Source organism: Chrysoperla carnea, chromosome 5, assembly GCF_905475395.1.
Source record: "Chrysoperla carnea chromosome 5, inChrCarn1.1, whole genome shotgun sequence".
NCBI classification, from domain to species: Eukaryota; Metazoa; Arthropoda; class Insecta; order Neuroptera; family Chrysopidae; genus Chrysoperla; species Chrysoperla carnea.
Genome location: NC_058341.1, coordinates 9,521,890 through 9,547,059, shown reverse-complemented (window position 1 = coordinate 9,547,059; position 25,170 = coordinate 9,521,890). Strand labels below are relative to the sequence as shown.

General features: G+C 29.1%; 1 protein-coding gene across 2 annotated transcripts; it reads right to left on the bottom strand.

The window, feature by feature from the left end:
- Window positions 1-1,935: 1,935 nt before the first annotated feature.
- Window positions 1,936-24,310, bottom strand: LOC123301849 (polypeptide N-acetylgalactosaminyltransferase 5). Of its 2 annotated transcripts, none has more exons than XM_044884778.1 (8): window positions 23,714-24,310; window positions 9,972-10,138; window positions 9,408-9,726; window positions 9,046-9,223; window positions 4,805-4,985; window positions 2,841-2,980; window positions 2,534-2,767; window positions 1,936-2,282 (listed from the first exon to the last, which is right to left on the bottom strand). In XM_044884778.1, exons 1-8 carry the CDS (start codon window positions 24,175-24,177, stop codon window positions 2,130-2,132), a joined length of 1,836 nt encoding a protein of 611 aa, XP_044740713.1. In that variant the 5' UTR covers window positions 24,178-24,310; the 3' UTR covers window positions 1,936-2,129. The 2 variants fall into 2 exon arrangements, with proteins under 2 accessions (XP_044740713.1, XP_044740712.1); XM_044884777.1 differs by lacking the exon at window positions 4,805-4,985 and adding an exon at window positions 7,818-7,998 and having other exon boundaries at window positions 23,714-24,309.
- Window positions 24,311-25,170: the final 860 nt, after the last annotated feature.

The window sequence follows — 25,170 nt, the reverse complement described above, 5'->3', positions numbered from 1 at the left end:
GAATCACCGTTAACTATAATTCATTCCAATTTTTGAGACCCTAAGAGATATTGCTTCAGCCACGATTCAAATTTTCTATTAGTTTCAAGAATTTTTATAATAATTTTAAAGTTTCAAAACTCAAAGGAATGTTTCCTTGGATCACAGAAACCGCTTGGTAGATTAAAAAAATTGTTTCTGTACCCTTCATTCATGAACCAATTATTTCTATCACAATCTAAAAATGTTTATCCGTTCTAAATTTACAGAAACGTATTTTATGTATAGCTCCTAATGTAGTAATCATTTGGACAAATCCTTTTTTTACGAAGAAACACGATCGTTAAATTTTTATATTGTTAACGCTCTTGTGGTAAATAATTGCACTATTTCACAGAAATTCGAAGTGATTATTTCTTTTAATTTTGAATAGAAAATAATTATCTTAATAAAATAAATAATTTTATTTCGAATTTAATTCTAACAAGGAAATTTGTAAATATTAGTAGCTAAGGCCATATTTAACCATTTTTGACACATTTTTTAACTACACAATGACTAACTAGATTTCTGCAGGTGCAAATAACATGTATGGGGGTTTCGTCATCTTCCATACAGGCTCTACAAGTGGGATCATTAGAGAGCCTCTATCCTATACTCTTTGACGAGTAGTTAATTCGTTCTGATGATGAACAACATTCTAGTCAAAATACGGTTTGCCGGGAACAGAACTCATAAGTTTGACAAATATAATATTTCCACTTTTTGTTCGAAAAAGAAAATGAATGGTAATTTAAAATGAAAATTAAAATTATAAATTGTAACGTGCATCCAGTTCAATTATTTACCTTCTAAGTCCCATTATTGTTACACATACTTTATTTACACACACGATAAAAATCATCTCTCTAAGCGTATAGTCTTGATTATTGATTATTATTTTTCATTAAGACACATTATGATGATTTCAAAAAATCAAAAAGTTAATACAGTCAAAATCGGCTTATAACGACCAATTGGCAGATTCTAACTCAATACCGCCTATAACAACATCGAATAAAACAGCATATCGGTCAAGGTGAAAAATTTTAATTTTTGACAGGTGTTCACTTTACAGTACTAGGGCTCATTTCGTCACTACTTCATTAAAACGATCTTTCTCTAGGATAAAATAAAACTAGTTGGAATATCAAAAGATTGGTTGTCACGAACAAACCCTATCATTTGGTATTCCAGCTTGTCTTTTGACGACCGAGCTTTTATTTCTCTTCGGAGAAGGGTGATTTTTAATGATATTTCTTTCAGAAAATGATTCTTCAAAAGAGATAAAATTTGCATATCGCTTTAAACGACTATCGGATATAACCACCATAATTGTACGTTCATTCAATGTCGTTATAGCAGATTTTGACCATATGTTAAATGCATATGTGTTTTTTCATTTATACAACGTGAAGAAAAAGTTGAAAATTTTGAGAAAAGGAAAAAAAATCATACAGAATATATTTTTTATATAAAAAGTAAAATAGTAAGATACATTATTATTAATTTTTTTTTTCTAATCAAAAATACAAAACATTATTTCTTTTTTTTTTTTTTAAATCTGGTCCCTATAAAAACAAAATTCAAAAATTGCACTAATCCGTTGATATGCTTTTACAAAATTAGTGAGTGGCTTTTCTTCCCCGCCGCACTAAATTGTAAGTGTTCTTTTTTTCAATAGTTTTTTTTTTTAAACATTTTCAAGTATTAATATAATGTTTTTTTTTCTGTTTTAAGTGTATCACACTATTTTTTTATTTTACTATATACAAAATAACAATTTTTTTTATTATCATGGCAGCTTTTCCTTCTTTTAAATATTCTTTTGTTTAATTTAAATAAATGTTAATACTTCGATAAATAATTAAACTTCACCGTTTTCCAACATTTTATATTAGATTTTCACTTATTTTATTAAATATTAACAAACGTAACAATAGATTTTTCTTTTTTTTTTACATGAAATTTTATTGTTCACTTGCTTCTTTCTCTCAGCTCTTCCAGCCATATTTTCTTCATAATTTGTGTTAATTGTTCATTAATTGTTTAAGTTTGCGCGATACTACTGATTTTTTAAAATAATATCCTGTATTATTTTGGAACCAGTTCTATCTGTTAGCTTGCCATTTGAATTTTGATTTCATCACCCATTGTTGACCCGGATCGTTTGGTAAACATCGTCGTAGTAATATTTCACTGGGGTTCTTTGCATCTGGTTTTTGTAAACAGCTTCCTGTGTTCACGTGCTTAATTGTTTTATCCTTAAAAAAAAAAAACAATTGTATAGTATCGGTCAAAAGATGTTCGACATTTGTCTACATTTGCTTCCCAATCAAAAATTTAAACGGAATTTTTGATTCGAGTAAGTTGCGCAAGACTAAAAGCGCGAAATTATTAACGTGATACAATATTGTCAAAATTTTTTAGATTATAGGCGCGGTAAGAGTTGAGACTGTTTCATACACACAATACTCTATTAAATAATCATACGACGATATTCTTTAATACTTACTTCATCATCATATACCCATTCTTGGTTACCTCCCATTCCATGACATCGTACCAATTTAACAGGACCTTCTAGTTTAGCAGCATCCAAACAGTTATCATCCGTCATAATTTGTTTACGTTTAGTATATGCAAATATTTGATTACCACCCATATTATGGCAATATGATGATCCCAACGTTTCACCAGCTTTATGACCTAATGTATCTAAACAATGGCCGGTTAATAAGTTTCGAATCTGTAAATAAAAATTGATTAAAAATGTGTGATTTAAAAAAAACAAAATTTATTGGAGGTAAGAAATAACTCACATCACCCAAGTAGTAATAATCGAGTGGCATTTGTGATTCAGGATAAATATTTTCCAGATACCATCTAAAGCTTTTACATTTCAAACGTTCTCGTAATGCCTTACGTTCGGACACATCACCAACGTCAACATTGCGAGCAGCTAAAAATTAATTCGTAATTGAAAATTAAAATTGAAAATTTTCTCTATTTTAAAACATTTCAAATTAAAAGACCACAACTTCGAAGCTGAATATGTCTATTAATTTGAAATATTTATAATTTTACACATTTTCAGCAAAGAATATTACAATCTGATTGAGAAAGGAAACTATGTCCGAAATACACGAGGCTAGCACAATAAGTAATCGATGTTACATCATCCGAGATAGTCAATCAATACATACTTGAAAATTCGAGGGTGCCTGGCCTTTGGCGAGCCTACAAAACTTCTTCCCTTTGACCGACTTTTTTCGAATGTACTGCGTTTTTAAATGAGAAGGTATCTCATACTTAAGCTATCGGTCTGAAAAAACTCAAAAAGGAAGCCACTCATGAAGTTTCAAGTATGTATTAATCATTTAAGTGTGTTATCCCGCAGACTAACATCTTTTGACATACTTTGTGACTATTTTTAAAACCAGTTTTATCGCAGGGTACAATTTCACTCAGATTTTATTATCTAATTAGTTGTGCTTATGAACATTTTCATTCCCAACAAGCTGTAATAGTCTTTGATTTTTAATGACGTGACATAATCAGTATAGTGATCACTTATTGTGGGTACAAATATCCCTATGCGTATGAGGTTATCGAATAAATACGATTTTTGTATTTTTCTTTGACCAAAATTACCGTATGTATTGAATTTTATCAAAATTTAAGATAAAATTCGATATTTAGGGTAATTCTGATTCAAAAAATATAAAAACCGAGTTCATTTGCTGATTTGTCGAATATTTTCTATGAAAACGCTCAAAATCCTACATATTATAAAAACATTTCTGGTAGTAACTCGAGAACTACTAGCTAGTCGTTAAATAAGCTGAATTTTTATGGTTTTTTGTCATTTTTAAATTATTTATTTCAAAAATACTCTGTAATATAAATAACTTAGCAATTTGTACCTCCATATGTTGAAACACTAAATTGATTAATATCCTCTTGTCAATTTTTAAGATTTCAAAAGATATATAAAGAATTTGCAAGACTTCCATGTTATGTAATATGTGTTAGATTGTTTTAGCCAATGTTCTACAAATTTTGTTAGCCTTTAAGCAAGTGTCAAATTAATTTCCAAATAGTAAATACGCATAATAGTCTAGCATATTCTTTTTTTTTTTAATGATTTAATTAAAGCGCAAATATTAAAAATAAAGCAAGCAAATGAAAAGCATTTTAAGTTAAACAAGTAAGATTGTAATCAGGAATATTAGGAATTTTGAATAGCAATGTAGGATTGATTATAAAATGTGTCTAAATTTCGTATTAAGTTTTTCTTTCTAAATGAAAAATTATCAAAAATTTTGTTGTTGTTGAGATAGTCTCTGCTTAACGGATACCTTATATATTTGAAAAATATATTTACGAACGTTGTTTTATTTCGATGAACAGCTTAGAAAAATATTTAGAAGCGTAAATTGAATCATTCAATAAGCTTACAAAAAATTTTCGATATGTCTATGAAAGAAAAATTTTGGAAACTAAGAAAAAAATGAGAAGGCTATTTTTCTATATGTTTGGATTATATCTTTTTATTCTCAAACCAAGGAAAATATCGTAAATTTATGGGTTCATCGAATAAAAAACATATTACGAGAATATATTTTTAAAATATACACGATTGTATAAAATTTTAATAATCGGAAGGATAAAAACGAAACACATGCATGCTAAAAAAAAAAACAGTATTTAGATGGGGGAGGACAAAATAATTAAGACATTACAACAATATTGTCGATTATTTTATTTTGAAGAGTGAATTAACCTGGATTAAGGCTATAGTAGAATTCTTTCCAATCATCAAGCCACACCTCGACAAGACGTGCACTGTTATGATTCACGATACGACTGATACCACCCGGAAATGTGTACGGTGTGTTTTTCCTGAATACATGTCCTACATGTGAACAAGTTGCTATCTCCAAAATACCACCACACATCCAAACCTGATATTTGTTAGAAGTAGCCATATCTTATAATACTACCTTTTATTGTTATCTACTTTATTATACAGGGTAATATTTTATTTTATCCAAATCAATTTTTTTCCTAATTATGAATTATAAAAAAAACTTTTTCGAATAAGATCCATCTGATAGGAAAAAGGGCATAAAATAAAAAAAACAAGTGTTCTTTGACTATAAGTATAGATTTTTTGAAAATTTGACAGCTGACCAATTCATCATGAAAAGATTCGAAAACGAACAATAATACTTGCAAATTGTGCAAATTAATATCGAAAATTGTGGATTAGGTTGATTAGTTCGCGAAAATATTTTAGTGCTTATCTAAATATGATTTCGAACAAAAGAGTGATTTCTAGAAGAAAGAGTAATACTGAGATAAAATCTACTATCCTCACCGAGAGCTTGACAGTGCTAAAATCCTTCAGCTCGGTCTATCTAACCTCAAAGGTATCACAGAATTGCCTAACATCCTAAAATTAGCTGTCGGAATAAATGAATGTAAACCTGATATGGGTACCGAGACATAGAGACATTCCAGAGAATTGTGTCTGAGAATTGAAAGCTTCTCCTGAATGAGAATATCTTAAAAAAGCCCAATCTTAGATAGACGCAGAAACACTATATATCTTATTTAATATCAGTTATCTCCGTTTAATATCAGACAGACCTGCAGTGTTTTTTTATGACTCATAACATTTGGAATATTTGGATAAAATGATTCCTCCCCTGTATATTTAAAAATAATAATTACTTCTGATTAATGATTAGTTCAGTTAGTTTTCATTTGTTTTAATTCTTATTAAATGAAGCATTTACTTTACTAAAAATATATTCATGGCCAAAATTTTAAAAAAATAATAGGTAATTTTAACTATTGCAATTAATTTGATAATTTTAATGATCGTGATATAATCATTAAAATAATATTATAATTAAAAAAATATATTTAGTTCTTGCCCGGAAACGTCTCGTCTTTGAGTGACAGGTTGTTCTCAAGGAGGGTACAGAAGACTCATTGGCCCAGGTACTAGAGACCCATTTGCGGTACCCCTCATGTTTTATTATTATTATACTAAATTTAAATATTTTCGTGGGTAAATCAATTCAATTTCATAAATTAGAAATATAACAAGCGAATAATTTCAAAGAGACGGTAAAATAATTTTTATGGTTGTTACAAACCCAACTAGCAATAAATATATTTTTAGTTAGCAAGCATTATTTTTTTATTATATTATTTTTTTAAATTATGATCACATATTAAAAAAAAAAGTAACTTTCAATTGAAAATAGTGTCAGTATAAAATTATGTGTTAGCAATGAAAACCAAAGCAAATTGTTTTTGAAAAAAAATGTTAAAATATCAAACTACTGTATTATGTCTACAATACAATGGAATAAAATTGAGCAATGTATTACAAATTATTAATGTGAAAATTATTAATAGCAAAAAAAAATATTACGTAACATTTAGGACTTCTTGGAGACACTGACAAAAAATTGCATACTACTTATTACAGTCGTTAAAGGGTAATCGGAGGATGATTCAAAGAATCGATGATTCAAAAAATGATTAGCCTGTAGCATATAAACTAACGCCTATAACAATTTGTTTGAGACTGTGGCAATTTTCCTTTCTTAGTCATATTGTAAAAAATGGTTTGCAATTTTATGTTAGTATTTCCAAGCCTATTTATTTTTAGACGATTTTTAAAAGAGTTATAATTATTTTTGGATCTTTTTTTGTGTGACGTATTCAATACGTTTATTATTATTATTAAAATGCTAAAATATTATCCTTTTTTAAGCAGTAACTGGTCCTGATGACTTTTTGTTATATTCTACAAGCCCTGAAACGATTTTCTTTTCTGCGATCCAAGCCCAAACCATTAAAACCTATTTTAAATGATGTACCTCTCCTGTTTAAGGTCATAATGGCCCCAATGTTGATTATTGTAATATTTTGTTAGGATATAATAAAAAAAAGCCAATAGATTTGTTCTAAAAGCTATTACTGGAATTTTAAATTGATGTGTTATAATGAATGATACGGTGATTCACCAAAATTGTAAAAATAGTAGGACAGTTAGGACATTAAATATGTGGAGGACCAAGAATAAAGTTCAAAATTTGCACATCATATATGCATTTAAACAATATATTTAAATATTTAATAAGAACTTCCTGTACTAGGTTTTGCTCAAAATAATCATTTTAAGGGAAAACCGCGAGCTGATTACGATGAAAGTATGCGCAAAAATTTGCTAGTAGAGTGGAATTAAATAAAATTCCCCCTGTTTGCCATAAAAACCTAAATAATTTAGCACAAAATTGAAAAAATTTTAACAACGCTTTACATATGATGTAAATACAATCTTAGGCGTTCCGAAGATCTTAAATTCCTAAGTGACTATACAAGTTTCCAGACTTCTTATGCTACTTTAATTCGTGTTTATCCACAATTCCTAAGCAAACAGAAGTGTCCAAAGAAGAAAGTTCTCATTAAAAATCGAAAATATTATAATCTCGTCCACATTTAAACTTCACAGCCAAACTGCCCCACTACAACAGTGGAATAAAAATGATGAATGCAAAGTGTATAAAATACAAATTAAAAAAGAATTTTGCAATTTTGAAAACAACTATTTAAAATTAATAAATATAATCAATAATGTTAATTAGATTAGTTGTTATTATAATTAATAAGCATGTTAATTTTAATTAATAAAAATTAGTTAGTAAAAATTAATTAATTTGGTGTTTTTTGAAATAAAGAATTTGAAAAAAATAAAAATAAAAAAAATATGGGACCTGGATTCATTGCATAGTAGAATTCTTTCCATTCGTCGAGCCATACTTCAACAACTCTTGCTGCATTGTGTAGAACAATTTTTGTAACGCCTCCTGGGAACGTGTATGGTGATTTATCACGAAATACATGGCCAACATGAGAACATGGAATTATTTCAAGTATACCACCACACTGCCAAATCTATTTTCGTTGAGTTGTTTTTTTTTTTTTGGTTGCGGAGAAGAGAATTGGTTGTAAACGGAACATATAATATTATCAAAATAATATTCTAGACATTTTTTAAAATTATAATATAAATTGTTCTAAATTATTAATTAAAAGATTTGTAAATGTTTTTTAATTAGTAGGACCACCAATTTGTTTATTTTACCTACGTCAACCCACCCTCTTTAATAACATTCAAGCTCATCAAGTTTTTTGAACGTGTTACAAACGTCGGTATATTTTAAAGAGGCACAGGAATTATTACGCTTTATAAATATAAATTTATAAATATAAGAAAACTCTCGATCAAGTCACCTTTCAAACAAAAACAAAAAAAACTAAATCAAAATTGGATCATCCGTTTGAGAGCTACGGTGCCACAGATAGACATACACACACACATAGCAGTCAAACTTATAGAAGGCTTTTTTTCTTTCCGCCCCTTATCTTTAAGCCTAAGCAAAAATAAAATCTATTTGAAAAATTGGACGTTAGTGCTATCTCGGAGAGTGGGCTTGCTACGGTAAGTGAATAACGACCAATGTTGGCCAGATTCATAATTTAAGGTCTGTAGTAAATATTTCTACCTTGAACATTTTATATGAACGTTTAGTGACTATTAATACTATTAAGAATAAAGACAACATAGCTACTAAAAAATTTGCAAATATAGAAATATTAAAAAAGTGATTCATTGGCATAAAAGAAGACAATAACTAATAAAAAAAAAATTTCCATTGTATTGTAGAAAAATAAAAATAAAATTCAAAATCACATTTGATAACCGATTGTCGAAGTAATTCCCCCTTTATACATCAGTTTATTGGTGGTACGACGTACGTTTAATTTCCTACAAATTATTTAACGGAAAAAGCTTAGCATTTCCCACGATTGTTTCTCAAATTACATTCAGTTCCCTGCCTTATCACAGAAACAGAACACATAATTAAAATCTGCATGAATTTTCAAAAGAAAAACTCACGAAAAAATTATATTCAAAATAAATTGTCACATATTCATTACCCTAAAACTCATTTCCAGATTTTCACTACCCCAGATATCCATTCCTTCATCGTATGAACCAATTTCATAGAAATAATCACGATCAATTGAGAATAAACCACCAGCCATCGTTGGTGATCGTAACGGTACTGTTCTATCGCCACCTCGACGATCTAATTCACGTTGTGGTACTCGATACCTTAAAATTTTTATTAAATTTAATTTCTACATGTATTAGTTAATATATTAGACCGCAAGAAGGTGATAGATTTGAATTCCTTATTTTCTCGTACCCCCGATTCAGAAGCGGGCAAATGGGAGCACCATTGACTTGGTATTACCATTCGTACGGTCTAATTCTTGTAAAAAAAAGTTATACAAACCATCTAAAGTTTAGTTTCCAATTGAAACCACCCCATGTCATATCTGATGCTGTGATATATTGAAACGTTTCATCCGAGATAACATCAATGATAGGACAAACAACAGTCTTACGATTGATTGCAATACGTGCCAATAATGGTTCCAACCATCCTTCGGTACATTCACAATGTGCATCCAAGAATGTAATTACTTTTCCAGTCACATGTTTGGCACCAAGTAATCGAGCACGAATTAAACCCGATCGTTTTTCTGTTCGATACACGTATGTTGGTACCGGTAATGTTTTAACATATTCTTCTAATTTATGACCCAAATGTTCTGAAAAATAAGAGAAAAATAGTAGTTTTTAAGAAAAAAAAAATTGACTTTAAAGAATTTGGGCACTCTTAACGAAGAAAATGCTTTCTTTTATTTTTTAAATTGTCGTAACATATTTTGTACAATATCGACAATCTTTATTACGAAAATTTGATTTTAATTTAAAAAAAACTGTCAGATATGCAATATTATCCATGGTAAGTGACCAGGTGATCTAAATTGGAAATAACATAATAAAAACATACCTCTATCACTGGAATCATCAACTAATATAATCTCTTTTAGAAGAGGTTTCGGTGATCGATTGATTGCACTCCAAACGGTTCTTAATAACGTCGACCATGCCTCATTGTGAAATACAATTACTATACTTGTTGGAGGTAGCTGTGATGGATATTTAACTTTCTTACAACTGAAACAAAAAATGAAAACAAATTAATTTTTAATTCACAATTCATAAGTTTTGTTTGAAACGTAATGAACAAAAAGCTCGCGATAACAAATTTTTTTTCGAATGTAGAACTTTTTCCATAAATTACAAATCAAAACTAATATTTTAATCGTTAAGTTTATAGGAACTGACATAAAATTTTTCGTGAATAGCTTAGAATTTTGGGAGACTAAAATGTTCGAGAGTTTGAAAGTATATTTAAGTAATTTTTTATAATTTATAATTCCATTTTTTTATTACTTAATTATTAATAAAAAATAGTTATATAGAAAATTATATTAATGTGTCATAATAATGTGAAAGCAACCTGAGAGACAAACCATTTATCATTCTGTATGTTATTTTATCACTTCTCTGTACAGTGGCGTTACTAAAGCGGTGTATTGACGATATTGGCGTTACCAAAGGCCTCCTTGGTGTGCGAGAAGCTGTTCTTAAGTGATCAGATGAGGTTTAGTTATAAGTGAGGGTGTTAAAAGACAGCTGCTCAACAGTTTCATTGATATTAAAAATATTTTTTTGTTTTATTTTAATTTTAAGTAAAATGTTAATTGTGAAACTCTAAAAAACACCGGTAACAGAATAAAGCATTCTCACAACTTTGGATAAAATTTTGACGCCATCGTGTCACATGGATTTTTTTCTGTGTATCTCCCGGGATAGAACTCCATAAATTATTTATTTCATTTTATTAATTTTTACAGACCTTCATCATTTAAATTATAAATAGTCGTGTCAATTTAGCATTTCATAGAGAATTTTTTTGTACCTCAACCTATTGAGCCAGTTTTTTTTTAAATGAAGGTCCATATATCGGAATCTACATCTAACTTTTTGCCGCTAGAAAGTTTTGGTTTTTGCTATGGGCCCAATAGGCTAAACATTAGAGGCTAAATTTATAAGGTTATTTTTGAAAGTTTTAAAGTTGCAAGGTTTTGTAATTTTCAAAAATCACGTATGATAATAATGTGCTTTTTTGGCCCATAGCAATGGCCAAACTTTCTAGCGGCAAGAAGTTAGATGTAGATTCTGATATATGGACCTGAACATTTAAAAAAAAAACTTACCCGATAGGTTGAGGTACATAAAAATTCTTTATTTTAGCCTTTTATGATCTAAAGTGATTCGTCTAAAATAACATTTGAGATAATATTTACTTGTGTTTTTATTAGTATAAGTATGAGAAAGTTTTTTTTATTTATTTCATTCATTTAATTTGTTTAACAATACATTTAACCTCTATACGCAGATTATTACTAATAAAAGGAGGCACATGATGTGGGAAATTGTTTGGATTTAAGATTTTCTACATTAATTAGGGGTCAAAAGTCGCGATAATCCAATTAATTTCACTACTACACAATTGGTTTTTTTTTAATTATCTGAAATCGATCAACAAAATCGATCTTTCTATGGTATTTTGGGCGATATCTTCGAAACTATGCATCCAATCATCAAATAAACGCGATTTTTGATTCTTTTGGGTCAAGATTACCTTATGTAATGAGTTTTATCGTTTTTGGAGTCCAAAAATTTGTTTCGATTTTTCGAAATTATCTTAAGGGGTACCCCTTTGAAAAAAATGAAAAAATCATAAAATTTTTATTTGTTTCAGAATTTGATAAAACTCTGTTTAAAGGATAATTTTGACCCAAAAATTTCAAAAATTCTATTTATTTGACGATTAGATGAATCGTTTTCAAGATATGAACTGAAATTGGTCTAATTATAGTTTTATTTTCGAAGCCATTATTCCAATCGTCAAATAAACCCGATTTTTGTAATTTTTGGGTCAAAATTACCTTAGCTACAGAGTTTTAACAAAATCGGGGAAATATTTTTTTTCTCGTTTTTTTGGAATTTTTTTAAGGGGTACCTCTTAGAAAAAATCGAAAAAATCGTAAATAATTTTTTGTTTCGGAATTTGATAAAACTTATTATAAAGGGTAATTGTGACCCAAAAATTTCAAAAATATAGTTTACTTGACGATTAGATGAATCGTTTTCAAGATATGAACAAAAATCGGTCTAATTATAGTTTTATTTCCGGAGCCATTATTCCAATTTTGGTTTGCAATTTGATAAACTCGGTAGACACAGTAATTTTGACCTAAAAAATTCAAAAAACGGATCAATTTGTGTGAGAGAAAGATAGACAAATATAGTCTCATCAATCACTTATTAATAACTCATTTACAGAATATTTCTTTCCTCAAAAAATTAAACATGAATGAATGAAGTATTCCAGACCAAGATTCCGTCGCAGAATGTATACTTCAACATCCCTTCCAAGTCACCATTCTTTATTTAGAAAGATAGGTTTCGAATAAGAATTGCAACGTCTCAAAAAGTTAATTTTAAGACGACTGTGTTTCGAATATTTCTTTTCTTTTTCAAATAAGGTAGGGATGAACCAAGCCCATCTGAGAGGTTTAATTTCCCAGACAAAAATGCTGCTCTCAGAAGCAAGACGTATTAATTCTTCCCCAAGTTCAACAAGGAAAAAATATCCGGAATTCAATCGTTTTAAAATAAGTTCTCGAAAGCGAGAACTATATATAGAGGTTAAGAGAGTGTTTAACACTGGATATTGTAACACGATGTATCTTACCAACTTGACTATATCGTATTATAATGCGATAAAATAATAGTCCAAGCAAGTTGACAATTGGTTTTTTGCATTTTTTTTAAATTCTAAAACGAGCAATTTCTCAACGAAAAGGTATAGATTTTTAATTTATAAAACGAATTTTCGAGACCTATACTAGAACTTCGTGAACGAGCAAAACAGGGAGACAATATTTTTTCTACCTATCTCATTACTATTAGAGAAACAGAGATAGGTAGAAGAGTCGTTTACCCGTCTCGCTTCCTCCTCTATGAGCAATGCGGGCTTGGATAAAGAAACACACAATAAAGTTTATGGCACACAATAAAGTTATAACAATGGTGACTTCGATTTAAAATAACTCGCCCATGCTTGGTCTAATCTGCTTGGAGTAACAAATTATACCTAGATAATAGAATCATAATAATTGAGAAATAAATGTACATTAACTCTATAAGAGTACAATAAATGCCACCAATTAAAACTCATTATGAAAAATTCTTGTGTTTTTGTTGTTTGTTTGTAAGATAATAATCAAATTATGAAATTGATGAATTTCTTTCATAATATTTTAGAAGAAAAAAAAAACACTACACCGGTGTGAAATAAACGACCTTCAAAGAATGTGTACCATTTAGCAACCCATTGGTAAAAAAAATCTAAACTAACCATGCTGTATACGACCTTTAAACGTCAGACCACTAGTTCTTTGATTGTATCACTTCGAAATTGGTATTTGTCGACTTGTCGAAAAATTGGTTGGATTCTGAAGTTTTTAGCCCTTGCATTCAAAAATAGGACACTAATATAGAAATTTTTTTTTGTTTATTTTTTCCTAAATCTCTTCGAAATTAAATGGATAGTTCCAAAAGGAAAAGGAATCGAGATAAACTTTTAAGAGCATGTTCTAATAAAGATAAAATTATTTAATTGCTTATATCTGCCATGTTAATCAATCGATTTTAACATTTATTTCAGACCTTTTTCATCTATTCTCGCACATTTCCAAATTACAACGAAAGATACATTGAAATCGACATCAGAACAAAGGCCTATTACCCATCCCCTCCCCTTTTTGTGTATTATTCTGTAGTTTCTATTGTTTGATTTTCAGGATGAAAATGATAGCTGTCTATCACAATGCTAAAAATTTTAAAATCAACCAGATGTGAATTATCATGAGTAACGGATTTGAAAAGTTTGAAAGATGTGTTAAATTTATTTTTTATTAAATAATTATACACCGTATCTGTTTAAAATTAGCCATAAAATATACATTTATCACCAATCTTTCATAATCAACTAAACAAAAATTCATTTTAGTGGTCATAAAATTACTTTTTTAAATTTAATAACGAGGGGCGTACGTTGGAATATAAATTGGTAATTTTTAATTATTTGATAAAATATAATATTGTTATAACAACACACAATACTGATAAGTAATTAGGCGAGCAAAGCAAGCCTCCACTAGGTTAAAATGTAACTTTTTGGTGGTAAACCTTACAAAAAAAAAAATACAAAAGATTTAGACATGAAATGAAATGTTGTAGTTCCATATTTATGTCTAGATGTGTTAAAATGTATGCAGAAAATTTTGAGATTGCTCAAAAAAATTTGAATTTTGAAGTATGTAATGTATGTCATCGTCGTTGGTTTGATTTACAAATTAATAAAGATGGGTTTTGTTGTATTTGTCATAAATTTAAAATCAAAATTGAATTGAATATTTTCACAGCGGATAATAACATGGATCCTGGTTTACAACCTGATGTTTTAAAGAAATTAACGTTTGTTGAAGAACAATTAAATAAAAAATATTTGTCAATAATTGAAGTATAATTTTATTTTAGAAATATCTATTTTATATGATAACATTCGCGAGCCATTACAAAGTTATACTTTTAGCTAGTAATGTATAAGATAATGACTTTTTTTTCACGGAGTTCCTTGATACTTTAGTATTTAAAAATTCCTCATAATTCCGTTAATGTGTGGCTACGATGTCATCATTTTTCGTCTTCTTCATTTCGTGTCAATTTTGTAAACAATATTCAAAGATTTGAGTATGCTATAAACTTTTCATAGCTTAAATGAATAAAATTGTGAAACTTTCTTATTTGGAAAAATATAATGCAATTTTGAAAATTTAAATATTGCATTTTGTTTATTTCTATTAAATATTCCCTTGAAAAATAGACACAATCAAAATCGTGCATACATCAAGGTTAAAATTTACAAAACTTCTTTTATTTATAAATATAAAAATTCGGATTATAAAAAAAAAATTTTTGTTGAAGCAATCACAAATAATTATGTCATTCACCTCCGAAGTGTTGAAAATGTGGAAATTAATGAATCAGCTAAATGTTTTTAAATGTTTACCTATGTTTATTAATTTTTTTTTGCAAACTCTATCAATTTTACTAACATAAATAAATTTTACACAAAAATTTATAACGTGGTCATATAATCAAGTTTATTATTATTAAAATAAACATAGATCAGGAGTTCATCGTAACAAAATTTACTATTATTTTTGTTATTTCCTGGATGGAAATCTAAAATTTAGTTGTGAAAGGTGAGCAAACATAGGGTATCTGATGTCAGGATCGGTAAAAAAAACCGATCATGAGGTTAGTAAACCTGAGATCAATCGCACTTCTCGCCATCAAAGTGACAAATTGAAAGAAAACTACCAAGTTCCTTATAAAAGAACTAAAAGTGGAGCTGAAAAACGAAAATTACAGTACGATCAAGAAAAAGAAAGAAATAAATGTACAAAGAGTAATTAGGCAAGCCCTCTTTCCCAAGTAGTATTCGCCCAAGGCCTTATAAATTCAAGATCTGCCCCTGGCTGATGTTATTGAGATTGTTTTTGTATAAAGAGTTAATATTTATAAACTAGCGAATCCATACATGCAATTTTCTGTAAGAAGACGAGTTTGAGATTAATATATATCATGTTTACTTTTTTCAAGATTAATTCACAGGAAAGCAATTAAGTTTATGTGGAGCAATACATTTTCGAAACAAAACATTTCGTCCTAAGACGCTGACATAGACTTGACGGTCTTCCAACCAGGAAAAGGAACTATTAAGGATATTTTGTGATTCCATGATTCCATTTTCATAATTTGTGGGTAAAAATTACCTTAATACCTCCTAAATGATTATCCTACGAATACAAAACATGCTACACAATTAAATACTATGGATTCCTGTTCATACCACACACATACACATCATCATATGGTACAAAATGTACCAATGTTAATGAATTTTTCATTTCCTTAATAATAACAGTATTCATCTAATTACTTATTAACATCTACATGTATTCTACCTGATGAACACATTACATAGCACATACCAGTGAAAGTTTTAATTTGAAAAAATTATATTTTAATTTACACTAATAATTATTTAATACCGGGTGTCACATAAGTCACACATCCTCAATACATTTAATTTTAAAAAACTTTCTTAGCCTATACATCTGGAAGATTGTAGTTCGTGCTGAATGAACTTTTTTATCCAACTACAAAGGAAGGGTTTAGTTTTTTCTGTATGACTTCGTCACTGGCGTACATTGAACTAAAATCAAGGCCGTCCTCGTGTATTATTGTACACACAAAAGAATGCGAATTCTGCGTATTGGTTATTGGGTGGTACATATTTAAACAAGCCTAGCTGAACAAAAAAAAAGTACGCCCGTAATAAATTATTTCATACCATCCAAACGGCAAGATGGATTTCATTTATTGAGGTATTGATAGACTTTTGTTTACAAGCCCAATACCCTACAAGTGAAATTTACAAAGCCCCCGACAAATGCGGTTTTTTCCTTATAACTCAAAAAACATAGCTAAAAGCTCTATCGAACAAGTCACCAACAAATAACCAAATCAAAATCGATTCTTTTGTTTAGGAGTTACGATGTCACAGACAGATATACACGTCAAACTTATAACGTCATTGTTTTTAAATCGGGGGTTAAAAATATGTTGGCGCCGGTATTCATTTTAAAATTGGAATCTTACAGCCGTCATGTTCACTTGGTCTGTAAAAATAAGTCGTTTTTAATCGCATGTTAAAATTCTAATTTTTAATGATTAATTAAAATACATGAAAAACTTTCGTCAGAAATTCTTGCAAAATCCCGATCAACCTTAAAGAAAGTTATTTCAGTTTAAATTGTGTGCGTGACTTTTGTGACACCCTGTATGTAACACTCACACACAAGGCAGACAGTATTGTATTACTAGTAATAATTTAAGGAATGTATGCTATTTTTGAGATGTAGTTTACATTTCAGGAACTGTTCATAATACAAAAACACTTTTAATTACAAATTCGTTCCAAGTCTCTTAGGATTAAAATTTTTATAGTTGTTATAACCTCGTTTTTACATGCTTTATCCAATGTTTTTAATTTTAACTAACAACCGTTTTAAATAATGATATGAAGTAAAAAATTATTTAAAACAAGTGCTGTTTTTGCAAAAAGTCCTGGGATCAATGCCCGATCGGCTGTGTTTATACAATTCCTCTTTGTTTTATACATAACAACGTCCATCTAATATAAATGGCTAACGATATGGTTTACAAACAGTATATGACTATGCACTTACAACGTAAAGTTATTTCAATTGAAAAATAGAATGAGATCTAGAATTTGTAATTTGGAATGTTCAGGCCAGACGATTCTTAAAAAATTTTATTTCTTTTGCATGATTTATTTCAAATACTTCCGTACTTTGAACAAGGAAGTAAAAACAACGTAATCTCATTTTTGTATTGACAGGACATTAATGACGCAAACACAATTATAATTAACAGTATGAAAAATAAATTAAAAAAAGAGTAATTTTTATTTTAGACCGGTAGCTAACAACAATACTTGCAATTGTTTTATATAAACTAATGTCTATCATTGATATTGGGACAATCACTGATGACGACAAGCAGTCAATATGGCAGTCATAAACAGGCTTGAATCTTAAAAAACGATAAGATTCATTAGTAATTAAGCTTGTGTTCTAGCCATTTCACAAACCATTGCTAGGCCATAAAAGAGTGGGCTGTTTTTTTATTGGACTGTTCATTCTTTAGATTTGTACAGTATTGTTGTAAATTACTATGTTCTAGTCATATTTATCTATTTATTCAACGCTTGTTCCTATTCAGTTTAAGCCGGTTATCGTGTTTTTGTTTAAAGGTATATAGTCCAAGCATATTACAACAAAAACCAGAGATTTCCGGTTATTAACTCCCGGCGAAACAAGAGAGGTGCTATAAGTTTAACGTGTCTACCTGTGGAATCGTAGCTGACAAACGGATGAATCGATTTGATTTAGTTTTTTGCTTGAAAAGTGACTTGATCGGGGGTGCTATGTTTTAAAAAATTATTTCTGTTTGGAGAGATTCCAAGAAAAACCGCATTTGTCGAGAAATTTTTTAAATTTTGAAAATTTCATTTGCTTTATTAATTTGTAAGCTTGATAGTTGGGAAATTATTACCTATTACCTATTTATAATAACTAAATGCACTAATGTAAGACATTGAAAACATAGTGTTATTAGCAGCCGGTACATTTTTTTTTCTTGATTAATGAATTTAAATTTTTTTCCTATTTACTTTGAACCAAATGTAATTAACTTTGAAATGCTTAAGTAATTTCTAACTTTTACTAACAGAATGTTTTGGTAAATAAAGTAGAAGTTTTCAAACTAATACTCTAAAACAAGTGAAATTTACGAAAATTTAAAAAAACCCCAACAAATTTTTCGGGTACGTAAGTCTAAGCTTGCACTTTAAATAAATCTTAGAACACGCCTTTTTTGAAGATGTTATTTTTAGTGTTATTAGTCAAACGAAGCCGATTTGATTTAAAAATACCTTTGTTATAGTGTTTTATCAAATGCGAACATAAAACCCTCAAAAAAACCATGATAATATGATCCCCCACTCCTGTTATGAATCGTCGATAATCAATTCTACCAGGAACTATTTCCGCAACAAAACCAATATACTAAATTTCAATCTCCCAGTAATCTAAATATAGAAGTTATATTAATAATGAAGTACCTGTCACCGTGTAATTTTAGTAAAGTAACAGTAAATTCTTAATTAAAACAACCGGAAATAGTAAGCTCATCAATACATTGTTACCATACTATTACTAATTATAAATGAATAAATAATAGAGCACCCGATCAAATTTATCCAACCTAAAATTTCAATACATAAATAAAATATGAATAATTGACAATCGTTTTTAAACACAGGGACGTAATACATTATAAATGGTCTGATTCTCACTCTGAATACAATTATTTAAAATTTCGTCTCACTTTCAATCAACACTATAATAGTATACTTAATTGTCTTGAACATCCAATATCCTTTGTATGATGTGCAAAAAAAAAGCATTTTTACAAGAAATAAAACCGATTTTTAAAAAATGTTCAAAATCCGGCATCATCCAACAATCGAATTTTATTTAAAAAATTACTAAAAAAGATGATTTTCCTGCCAGTGATGATTATGAATTTTTCTATACAATCCAGAAATCCGAATATTTCGATAATCCAATATCCTCTTTTTTAATAGTGGATTAGTGAGATTATACTGTTCTTCCTCCAATATTCCCTTGTGAGTATTTATGTTTAAAGGTTGACGCCAATGAATCGATTTCCAGTTAAAGATAAGGTGAGCATCGACTTCAAATTGTAATTGTCCAAAAGGATTATTGATGAGAATATTCATTTCTTAAATATTTTTAACTTTTTGGATCCAGTTTTTAAGTGAAAATAAACAATTGATTGAGATAATTGTTAAAAATACCAACACAATTGTCCCGCCATTTGTTTTGGTTTTCGAAAACTTCGAAATTGTTTCCTAGAATTTTTGTTTCGTCTTTCGAGAATATTTCACAAGATTACTAGTAAAAACTACCAGCAAATTTTCAACTGCAAATTTTTTATAGCTTTGAAAAAAATGGACACCAAAGTTTTGTCTTAATTTGCACTCTCACGGGTAAACAGGATGTTTACGAAAAAATGTTTCAAACAAAAGTTGTTGATTTTTTTTTAAGGAACATTTTTTACATTTAAACTTTTGTTCTATCTTTAACGGTTTACAAGATGGGATCGTACGGACCCAAGACTCAGTTTAACTTATTTTGCTCATTTAAGAATTCAAATTCATTACGTTCTGAGTACGCTATAAAAATTTCAGCTTGATATCTCTTTTCATTTCTGTCCGACAGGCAGACGGACAGACGAGCTGATAAATAGAAATTGACTAATTAGGTGATTTTATGAACACCTATATCAAAAATTTTGATTATATCATTAACATTTCTAAGCGTTACTAACTTGGGACTAAAATTAGTATACTTTGATATATATTTCATATTTACAGGGTATAAAAATATAATCGAATTGATAATTTCCTTTGGTCGAACAAATACGAGTTATTCTGACATTCTAACGTGAAAAAATTTTAGCTGTTCTAAAAAATTGACAAGGAAATTTTCGATATCTGTTATTCTAGTAAAAACTAATACATGACATTTTCAAAACAGCAAGCTAATACCATTTTTCATTTTCAGAAGCTGAAATTGTCTAATAATGAGAATAGATATTGTTGAATTGAATTTTCAACGAGTTTCCCTTTTCAGTCAGTTTAATAAAAAATAAATGTTCATTTTATTAATCAAATGAAATCATTTTATATTCTAAATATATACAAAAAAAACTAAATATTGTTTTCTATTTTTAATAAAATTTGCATTTAATAGTAAAAAAAAAAATAAACAAATGAATACTATAAATCTCGTTTATTTCAACTGTTTTTATACGGAATCGTGTTCTATACAATAAACACGTTATGTGCGTGCATGCAACAAAACATAACCTAATCAGAGAACAATATTGTTTTTGTTGCAAAACGTATTTCTTATTTACTATTTTCCTTTTTTTTTAGTACGTTTTATATTGTTTTGTTTTTTTCGATGTAGGCCGAAATTTTCAAATAGTGAACTTTTAAAACAATGCATTTAAAATACTATTAAACAATGATCCATGAAAAATTATAATTTTATTAAATGAGTAATTATAATTGCATAAAATTTACAAAAATAATTAATAAGTGGTATGTAAAAAGAATGAAGGTTATAGATCTTAACTATTACGGAATCACTTACTTTTATTTCATAGATCTTACAGATTTTTAAGGTTATTTGGTACAGTTCTAAAGAGGCGTAACAGGAAATTAATAAAAAGTCGTTCATAAAATTGAACTTGAAATATTAAGGGGTGTCTCAAAATTAACGCAAGAAGTAATTTTGATAGAAAACACTGTTTTTAATAGACCTTTTCATCGATTTGCTTTTGTTTCGGACAGTTGTCAAAAAACTATTCAAGCTAAGAAAGTTAAATATATTTTATCTTTTTCAAGCAGCGGTTTTTGACAAGGATAGAAGATATAAGATATGTCTTTACTTGATTGAAAACAGTCCGAAACAAAAAAGAATCATTTTGTAAATGAAAAGCCCTATTAAAAATTGTTTATACGAAAATCGTGCGCAATGGTTGCTTAAACTTTATTATTTTTAAACACTTTACCCAGCAGTGAAAACGCGTACTTTTTTCGTCCTCCATTTTGAAAAACCCTAAACTTACAGCTGTTGCTACCATTTTTTGTTAACACTTTCCCACGCAAATGGGTTAACATTCAAATTCAGCGTTAATTTTAGGACACTCTTTACTATCTTCTTCTTAAATAATACAGGGTTCCCAAAACTATCGCATAATAGTAGAGCGATATACAAGGATCGAAGTCATAACAGTAAGATTTTCCGATAACTTCCTTTTTTCTAAACTTATATCGTCCTGTATACTATTAACGTCGAATCTTCGTTAATTAACGTTGGTAATTTTTCAAAATTTCCCGATTATACTTCCCCACCCCCACTCCTCTTAGAAGCCAGGGCTACGGTGGGTTTATATCAATTTTTTTATCATACGTTTTATCAAGACTTCCTGGGAATACGAGTCATGATGAAAGAAGTATCCCCAATGAACATCCCCCGAGAAGAAAAATTCGTTTCTTTGGGGTCCGGTTTATAGCAGAAACTAGACATAACAAATGCAACAATTTTTAAACCAAATTCTTAAACGACATTCTTGGGAAAATTCACTGTTTTACAAGCTTTTACAGTGAAACTTGGTTAAATGGGACCTGGATAATTGAGTAACTTCCATAATTGGAACTCATGCCAAGGTCCCAACACTTTGGCACTGAATACCTCTGCTAGTGGGATTTAATAATTCGAAAAACTGATTTTTACGACCTTTGACCTTGAATATGACTTTTGAGACAACATTTGTACTAGCAAAGTAAACCTTGCAAGGTTTGTGCAAGTATTCAGCTTATTCCGAGGTGAAACCCTAAGATGAATGGACCAAAAACCAATAAAAAAACATAATACTAATACTTCATAAGTTTTGAGTTAGCAACTTCGAAAATCGCATTACAAATCTAATATTTTGTCATTAAATCGTGTACTTAATATGTAGAAGGGAACGACAGCTGCATAGAATGATTTTTTGAAGGCAGGCTGAGCCCCCCAACAATTGAAAAGAGAGTCATTTGCCCAGTTTATTGTGGAGAAACAATCTATGCTTATAAAATGAAATTCTATGTACAAGTTCGATTAACCACTAGGTATCCTATGTTATCTCAATACATAATTGATACAACCACACTTTGCTACATTTTACAACATAAAACAAATGAAACTAAATTTCATTTCAAACCACCCAACGACATGACAACGTATAAAAAAAAATACGTTCTGCTCTAATATTTTTGCACTATTGTTAAAAAAGATTGATAGATTTTTTTTAAATAAATTTTTACTTTGTTAAAAATAAATAATAATTAAAATATTGTAAATTAGAATAAACTTTATAATTTTTAAATACTTTCAATTAGTTTTATTTATTTTGAAGTGACAGAATCATTAAATATTTAAAATATTTTAATTCCCAAATTTCTAGATTTATAAAATGAAAGTACATATAATGCTAATATAATGCTATTGTTAATTTATTTACCGGTTGTGTAACGATTTATAAGGGCCTGTTTTCGTTTCAATTTCAATTAGAAAATCTTTTTTAGAAACCGTAGGCTATGCATTCTCTTTCACTGTAAACAGGATTCGTATGCAAACGAAGTATCCGTCACTTTACTACAAAAAGTCCTTAGAGACATGGACGACTCAGTCCCTTTCGTAGCTAGTGCCGTCACAAATTTCGAGTATCCTGAACCATTGTTTTGGACAAAAAATTTTGCTATCTCCCGGTGATTGAAATACTTTACATTGATACTGTGATCGATCATTATCAATCAGTTTGATAATGATCGCAAAAATCGAAACATATCACATCATTGATGATAAAGAGTGAAATGACAAAAGAAATTAATTTTTTTAAATTATTTTTCAAATATCCTCCAAGTTCATAAAAGTAACCTAATAAAAATTTGCGGAATCTTCCGGTGATTGGAATGCTTTACATTGAAACTTTGATCGATTATTATTATCAAGCAGTTTGATAATGATCGCAATGATTGAAACATGTCACATCATTGATTATAAAAAGTGGAATAAAAATAGAAATTAATTGTTTAGAATTATTTTTCGCAACCTAATAAAAAATTTGCAGAACCTCTCGATGATTGGAATTCAATCAAACAGTTTGATAATGATCGTAAAGATCGAAACATGTCACATTATTGATGATAAAGAGTGAAGTAACAAAAGAAATTGATTGTAATTAAAGCATCTGCGTAATATCTATTGATTGGAACATTTTGTACTTATAAATTTAAAAAATACAATAAATTGAATTACTCACCCCGGTAATCGAACATCCGCTAACGATCGATTCAACGCAATCATATCACTAGCCAATAAATTAAATTGATTTAACTTAAACTTCTCCTTCATCAATTCCTCCTGTTCCGGTGGTATATTTACAGCTTCACCATTTTCCCCCGGCCAACCTGGATTCTTAGGCACTGGTGGTAGCGGTTTCCATCTCCGCAACTCCGACGGTTTATACGTTAATTTCCCACTAAAACCATGATGCTCATCGATAGCCCCGTCATCTTGACTCTCTTCAATATTATTCTCATAATCGTCATGATTACTGATTACTTTAAAACCGAGCGCGTTTGAATCTTCATACCGATCCGATTTACAATTACCCAAACAATCCGCATAAAATGTTATCAAAACTAAGTCAATTAAAACCCATACGATTGATGTCAATAATATTATTCGACATGTGTGTTGTCGCATTTTACTTCGCAAAAACATTTTGGTATAAAAATAATTTTAAAAACATAAAAGAAAATGAAAGAAAAAGACTTCGTACGTCACTTTTCCTTGTCGTATACTATGTTTATGTTACTTTTTTTTTTTTAAATTAAACTCTATATGGACTAATTAATAAATTAATTAACATTATATTAAAAGTTATTTCTTCTTCATATACATATATTTAATTTTCTATTAATATAGAATTTTCTTCATTTTTTCATTGTAAATATTGATTTTCTTTTTTTTTTTAAGAGTTCACTGTGTAACATACGGTGGAGGATGAATGTGACGATGATGGTTTTTTATGTTGATGCTGCAAAAAATAAAAAACAGAAGATATACTTTCATTTTAAAGATGAGAATCACTTCACACTTAAAAACTATTAATATACTCTTTGGGTGGACTACTTTGGGTGGAAAATTTATTATTTTCCGAATATTTTCTTAAATTATGTCAATTAATCAATACAGGATGTTATGTAATTTGTGGGTTAAAGGATTCCGGATCACTGTATATGGAAAATGATTTTTGGTCTCGATAGAATTTGAGAAAATACTCTTATTGTCATTTTCAACAAAATTTCTCAATGTCAACGTGTTCGTGATAATCCATGTCAACGTTACAGATTTTCATTAAAGGATCCCGCAAGATTAGATTAGGAAAATGGCTTTCTGTGAAACTTTTTCTAACCCATCCTAAAATGTTCTTTGGATCATGCTTATCAAAAGCGAACACGGCCACAAAAATTTTTAACGAGCAATTTTCGAGCTACGAAATCCTGTTTAACGAGTAGTTTTCGAGCTACGGTCGATCAAAGATACACATATATTTATAGTACCTATATGACTAGGAAAATGGCTTTCTGTTAAACTTTTTCAAACCGCCCCCAAAGTGTTTTTCGGACCGTTTTGATCACTGATAAGCTCTCACGGCCACAAAACTTTTTAACGAGTAGTTTTCGAGATACGGGTGATATATTCTACGAATAT